Source organism: Acanthopagrus latus, chromosome 7, assembly GCF_904848185.1.
Source record: "Acanthopagrus latus isolate v.2019 chromosome 7, fAcaLat1.1, whole genome shotgun sequence".
In the NCBI taxonomy this organism is placed as follows: Eukaryota; Metazoa; Chordata; class Actinopteri; order Spariformes; family Sparidae; genus Acanthopagrus; species Acanthopagrus latus.
The window spans coordinates 29,178,049-29,185,442 of NC_051045.1; the positions used below are offsets into that span (position 1 = coordinate 29,178,049).

Sequence of the window (7,394 nt, forward strand, 5' to 3'; positions counted from 1 at the left end):
GCTGGAGTGAGCTCAGTGGGCCACAAAATTTACCATTTAATCATACAACAAAAGAGACAAGAGTTTGCTAGCTAGCATGCCATTTCCTAATTGTGTGTTCAGCAGTTTTCAGGGCTGGGCTTTTCCTTTTTCTTTTCTTGCAGTTGGTTAAAACAAAGATCTAGCGGTGAAGCTGATGCAGCAGACTGGGAGCTGTAAACACAAGGACACTGTGGCTGTCCCAACTACAGCGTCTCTCAGGCTCATTAGGGAGTGTGAACTGGGCGGGTGGCGAAGCAAATGCAGGGCAGCACCTGCCTGACAGCTCACACTTTGTCCATATTGCATACTTGTGTAGTGCGTGCCAGCACTGTGTGTGTCCACACAGGCAGCCTTGTTGCTGCTGCGCGTTTCCTGCCTGCACTATCTCTTTACATGGAGTTTGCCTTTGATAAAATAAATGGGATGACGTGATTTTCCTTTACCACTTTGCAAGAGCAAAAAAGGGGAAGGGGGAGAGAAGGAGAAAAGGAGAGTGCACAGGAAAACAACTTCCATTCACCTGCTGTGTGTGTTCTCTTCATGTCTTTGACATGTTCTACAAACACACTGTAGTAGTGAAACAGGATGTATTCTGGCAGATTTTTTCAAGAACTGAGTGTGTGTTACAGTAAAAATAGGCAAGACTCTAGATGAATCTCTAGATGCCGCGCCACTGCAGCCTCGCTTGACCCGTGGTGAGCCACCGCTATCATGCCAGCATCATGGCTGCTGTCACCTGTTTGTTAGAGCAGCCACACTGCTGTCATGTCATGGTTAACCTGCCAGCCATTTGTGTTCTGATTTTTGTATTCATGTTGTGACTTTTGTATTTGGTTCGATATTCCTTGGCCATGGTGACCAAAGGCCTTTCTTTTGACTTCAGAATGATACCACAGAGTTAAAGGTCCACTTTGTAAGACAGGTGGTTTTTGAGTTGTCAAAAAGGCTACTGACGCTCTGGGATGTTGACCTACCTACAATCCCAAAGCATCGGTATTTTAAAATTGGGCATGAGTCACAAAAATCAACTTTCTTACTAAGTGGACCCTTAAATGATTGTGAAATGAAATCACAATAACAGCCATCATGTGAAGTGAAACAATAAGCAATGTGGATATATAATAATTTTAAAGCATGAAGAATATGATGAAAAGCTATTTGAAAAAAAATAAAATGAAAAAATCTCTTTTGAAACGCAAAAGTTACATGGAGGTTTATCTCCAGCAGACAGACTTCATTGGTCATAGGTAACCAAGTGAGCCTCCAATGCCTCCTCCTGCCAGTAGATGGCAGTGTGCGCGGTGAGCTTGATAATCAATGTCAGTCGTTTGTTGTTACGCATCTACTTCCTGTCTATTTCCTGGATTTGGCTGCATGGGTCTGTCCAAACTTTTACAAAGAAAAATCAGTGCATATGCCGATAATGCAGAGCACAGGGGCAGAGTACTGAAGCACGGACCCGGAAGTTAGGTTAGCTTGTTTTTATTTCGGCGTGCTGCTTCTTGAATGTTTGCTCGGCTAACATGACATGCTGGAGTTTAACTAACGTCCACTTCCAGCCCACAATAAGGACGCAGAGAGCTAATGTTCCTCGGGGCTTGTCTGTCTGAAAAGCTTCTGCCAGGTGACATTAACATGTCGTCAGGAAGTGTCACTTGGTTTGGTAACGTTTGAGTCTCTAATGTTAGCTTACGATGCCCCTTGCTCCTGCAAACCAGTCCCAGTTGATTCGGTCGAGTCAAAAGGACGAATATTATCAGACCTTCCTGAGAAACAACGCCAACGAAGCGTTTCAAGCACTTGCTGGTAAGTTTTTTCTAAACGTAACACACGGGAAAATTAGCATTCGTCTTCATCAGCTAGTTTAATTGACTTCCATTCATGTCGCTAGCCAGTTTTATTTTCGATCTCGTTGGTTGCAAAATTCCTTTTGTAGCCATTGATTTTACAAAATAACTGGGAAGATATCTAGTCCTTCATCAATTCGGCATCCATTTAATACACTGAGCAATATGTAGTCAGCAAGAAACTGTTCATGCCAACCTGGAATGTGTTGGACTGGAAAAACATTAATAGCCCAGCATATTTAAAGACTTGAATTTTATTGACATTAATTCTTCTTCTCTATCGGATTCATGTGAGTGATAGGGCACCAACTATTAATTAAAAAGTCCACGTATTACTAACAGGTTAAGCAGCATAAAAGGACACAGACAGATGTTAATTTTCCAAAATAAAGTTGCACTGGTGAGGGTGTTTGTGGGAGCCTGACCTTATAATGTACTTGAGCTGAGAGTCACATTACAATGTAGGGCTGGGCGATAAATCAATCTCGATAAGTTTTACCATGAAATTTTCCACGATAACAATGATACATTTATGACATTTATTTAAAAAACATTACACCAACAGCCAGTCACACAGCAGAGAAACAAATACATGTGGTGGATGCATGTTTCTGGTCCCTCCCACTCACAACAACTCAGAATGACGGTGTCGAGCCGACACAAGAACATGAGTGGTCTGACAAGCGCAACTGAGAGCGAGGAAACTGACAGAGACGGAGAAATTGAATAGACGAAAGGTCACACTACTGCGCTTATTTGGAAATAGTTCTCTTACCTGAAGTCAAATGACAAATGACAGACCAGCATTAGTTGTAAAATGTGTCGACGACCACCAGCCTCTTCCATCATCTCAACAGGTACTGACCCAAACAGAACTCCAGCAGTCATGTGAGCATCAGCCTCCTGCAAGCAGTCAACAGACCAGCCCCACTGCTGCTACTTGTCAAACTTCACTTCGCCAACCAACAATTGCTGCTGCTTATTCAGCACCCCTTACCCCACATGAGAAGAAACCAAAGTGATACAAAGACGTAACAAGCACATTTACTCACTGTACCGCTAAAGATAAGATGCCAATAAGCACAGTTTTAAAAACAGGGCTTCAAGAAGCTAATGACGGTCACAGAGTGTAGTGTCAAGGTGGAGGAGCAGCTCAGAGATGATACGTGGTCTGGACACACGTCCGAACCACATCAGGTCTTACAGGAGGCTGATGAAGCTGAACTGAACAACTACCTGCAAGCTCAAGAATGTGCAATATTCACAGAATACAGTAGTATAATCATCCTCAACAATTACATTTTTATTATTTTCTTTGGTCAATGTTCGGTTCAGTGAACTACCTCTAAAATGTTGAGACATGTTTAAAACAAGCAATTTGTTGTACGTATATATCATTTTATTTATTCGGTGTTTAACATAAAGCCATTTGGTTGGTTGGTTTTGTTGGCAGTTTGTCAATTCAACATTATTATTATTGTTAAATGTATATTGTGATAATTATCGATATCGATTAAAAAAAAAAATCCATATCATGATGAGACTTTTGGCTATATCGCCCAGCCCTACTACAATGTATGAGTTGAGTTCAATGGTCACTTACTACTAGTAGGTTTTATTCTTTCAAGCAATAGATGGCCTGGTTATCATCATAATTAACACTCCTTTTTAAAGTGATAAAGCAACTGCCTGTTCAGTCATGAAACATCTGTGTAGGAAATTAGGCACCTGTTCTCCATATTCCTCAAAGGCATGGCCTGAAAGTCGAATCTCCTATTTTTTTCAGACCAAAGTCAAAGAAATTATTCAAAGTATTGCTTTTATTTCAATGCTTTTATTGTAAACAAAATGGCCCTGACATTGTAAACAGTGCACCATCAGACTCACTTGAAAAAATAAATAAAATGGCCTCCCTGAACTTATTGTCTGTTGTAGTGGAGTAAAACGACACTCCCTCCAGCTCTCTAGCGATCTTTCCACGTGTACATTTGTACAGGTGAGGCAAGGCAACTTGAAGCTTGGTAGCGTATACCTGGGGTCGAAAGTTTTGGACAGACCTTGGCTTTTCCACTGTATATATGGGCACCATATCTTAAGCGATATGCATCATGACAGCATCTGTAATGGCTGTTCACAGAGCCCCTTATGTGTCATATGGGATACAATGAGAAAATGACTCCGCTAATGTTGGCTGCTTTTAAGCAGGTGTTTGTAGGCTGCAGCAGTCCTGTACATCTCATAGTGAACAACATTTGTCCCACGCTGCTGCATGCTTCTGTTTGAGATGCTGAAATTAATTGGTCCTGCCGAGCCTTTAAACAAACTTTGCAGCGACCGTGGCTTGTTGGAGGTCTGACGCCACAGAATCGAACCAGCTTGAAACTACTGACGAGACAGTGCCTTTTTTTGGGAACAAACTGTTTGCTTGCGGCCATGTTGTCTGTGGGAAGTAAATGCAGGGGGGAGGGGGGGAGGGGGGGAGGGGGCCCTTTATGTGGCGGCAGAGGAAGTTAAAGAGGAAAACAATTTTAATTTCTAAAAATCTTATGAAACCACAAGCCCGGAATTAATTGATAATATCGATTTATTGGCCAACCATATATTCAACCATGTCCAACTTTTTTTCTGTTTCTCTTTCTGTAGGATCCAAAAGATGGCTGGACTGGCGGAGAGAGATAGAGCTGCTGGCAGACCTCACATATTACGGGATAACAACATTCTCAGGTAGTTACTGAACAAGCCAGCATGACATCTTACCTTGATTCACGCATGTTTTACTAGTTGGGCAGTGGTTAACTGTTTTCACTGTTATCATTTTCCTCCCAAGGTTACCAAACCCTTGGTGAAGAATATGTCAACATCATCCAGGTGGATCCCAGTAAACATAAAGTCCCCTCCACAGCCAGACGAGGCCTCTTTGTCCTCTGCCATGCCTTCTTTCCTTACCTTCTGGACAAGGTTCTGATGTGCCTGGAGAATGAGCTGGAAGGTGGGCAGGAGAGCCGCAGTGGTGTCAGTCGCCGGCAGGCACCATTCAGGCTATGGAGCCTGGAGTCTTGGCTGAGGAGGTGGATGCAGAGGGCAGTGGGGCTGCTGTCAGAGCCCCAGAGGAAGGCATGCCTGCCCGCTGTGTTTTTCCTCCAGCAGAGTCTGACTCTCCTGCACAGACTACATGTGGCTCTTTTCTACATCAGTGGCTCTTTCTATCACCTATCAAAGAGAGCAGCTGGTATCAGCTATGTAGGTATTTGTTTTTACATACCTACATCTACAGTATCTCACATTTTAGGCGGAACAGAAATGTACTCCTTTATTATTCTATTTTAAAAAAGCTTTACAGTGAGCCCAGCCATACATTTACATATGTAATCAAGTCAGCATTCATATGTAATTCACATTTATTTGCACTCTACTAAATAGCCACACCCATCATTTTTTTCCACTACTAGTTGTTAAAGGTGCAGTTCAGTCAAAAATGAAAATTCAGTTATTATCTACTACTAATTATTAAATGTTTGTTATACAGAGAATACAAGTACTGAAAAAAGGTACCATTGGGTAACAATTTCATGTTCCACTTTTGGTTAAAATGTCAACGGCACCCAGCTAACGGAAAAGGTGTGTGTCTGTGTGTGTGTGTCTGTGTGTCTGTGTATGTGTGTGTGTGTGTGTGTGTGTGTCTGTCTGTGTGTGTGTGTGTCTGTCTGTGTGTGTGTGTGTGTGTGTCTGTGTGTATGTGTGTGTGTGTCTGTCTGTCTGTGTGTGTGTGTGTGTGTGTGTGTGTGTGTGTGTCTGTGTGTATGTGTGTCTGTCTGTCTGTCTGTCTGTGTGTGTGTGTGTGTGCATGTCTCTGTGTGCGTGTGTAGCTTCGTGTGATGGGGCTGAACAGCAATGACGGGAACATCCGAAGCAGCTACAGGCTGCTGGGGGCCGTGTCTCTCTTCCAGCTGCTCATCACAGTTTGTCTGCAGCTCAACAACTTCAGACAGAGACAGAGAGCCAGGCAGGAGTGGAGGCTCTACAGGGACCTCAGGTACAAGTACATGACAAGGACAAGACAAAACAACACCGCTCTGGACAGAATTGTAATGTGAAACAACTTATCCTTATTCTACAGTTGAATATTTTAGTCCTGAAGTGAACAGCATTTTGTCAGTATTTCAATGTGAGCGTCCTTTATTATCAATGAATGTCATTACAGCCTGGTCAGAAGTTGTTGAGTTCAGGAGATCTGGACTTGCACAGATCACATAGCAATTAATTCAAAATATTATGGTGAAATAATTCAATTTTGGTCTGTTGACACAAAATCGAGGGAGCCATAAAGAAAATTGTGGGGGCCGATTTTACTCAATCAAGATTTCCCTTTATCGCTTTCTTTAAACAACACTGCAAGAGCTACTGCACTTATGTAATTAAAGCTTTGTGATAGAAAGTATTATATAATTTGAGTGCTTTTTAGTGCTGAATTCTTCATCTGTCTCCAGTCCTCAGCGCACACAGAGTTCAGGTTCCAGAGTTGTCCGCTGCATCCTCTGCCTGGAGGAGAGGAGACACTCCACGTCCACCCCGTGTGGACACCTCTTCTGCTGGGAGTGCATCACAGAGTGGTGCAACACCAAGGTCAGGCTTCAACATGGCTAGCACAATTTATTATAATTTAAAACTTTTCGTCTGCACCATAACTGAACTACATGGCTTGTGTCTTTCTGTTTCGACTAATCATTTTTATTGCAACTGAAAAAGAGATTTTAATATTTCATCTTGCTGTAAGGATTGGGGGCACTATTTCCAGTAAGATTTCTATTTCATATCGTTGGTGTTGGTTGATTGACATTAAAGAGATGTTAAAGTATAAAAACACATTATATCAAATTGATGACAAGGTTCTTAAAATGTTGAGCCTTACTTTGTGAGGCTGCATGTGGAAGAAGGTCCCTGTGTATAGTTTCCAGACCTTCATTATTGCGGTCTGGTGCTCACATGTTTCATATTTCCATATTTTATTTGTGTTAAATCATATTAACACTGCAAATCTGAAACCACATTGAAGGAGCAGGAGGAATGGAGGTGTTGGTGGGGGCCAAGCACCAAATTTAGCCAGATTAACACTTTGTTTTACTTCTTAGGCTGAGTGCCCTCTGTGTCGAGAGAAGTTCCAGCCTCACAGACTGGTGTACCTGAGGAACTACAGCTAAAACTGCAGACCCTGATAATAAACACACAAACACACACTTTTTTTTTTTTTGGTTGTTTCTGACTAAAATTTTGGATTGTATCTGTTCAAAGTTGTAAATACTAATTTTATTTTAATTATAACATTAAAACAACAGATTCTAATAAAATGAGGGGAATGTTCAATGTTTTGTTTTCTAGGTTTTTCTAATAGTTGAATACTTTACCTGTTACCCCTTGGCCTCCAGACATGTTGCTATTCTTTATTCTGATGCAGGGTGAACCTGCCCTCATCAGTGAACGTCACTGACAACCAACATGTTGGCTGGCCCACTGCAGGTGTGCCAGACA

General features: G+C 42.0%; 1 protein-coding gene across 1 annotated transcript; it reads left to right on the forward strand.

The window, feature by feature from the left end:
• Positions 1-1,360: 1,360 nt before the first annotated feature.
• On the forward strand, positions 1,361-7,216 carry pex10 (peroxisomal biogenesis factor 10). Its single transcript, XM_037104190.1, has 6 exons — positions 1,361-1,827; positions 4,512-4,592; positions 4,696-5,108; positions 5,735-5,901; positions 6,356-6,491; positions 6,998-7,216. Exons 1-6 carry the CDS (start codon positions 1,716-1,718, stop codon positions 7,064-7,066), a joined length of 978 nt encoding a protein of 325 aa, XP_036960085.1. The 5' UTR covers positions 1,361-1,715; the 3' UTR covers positions 7,067-7,216.
• The last annotated feature ends 178 nt before the right edge of the window (positions 7,217-7,394 follow it).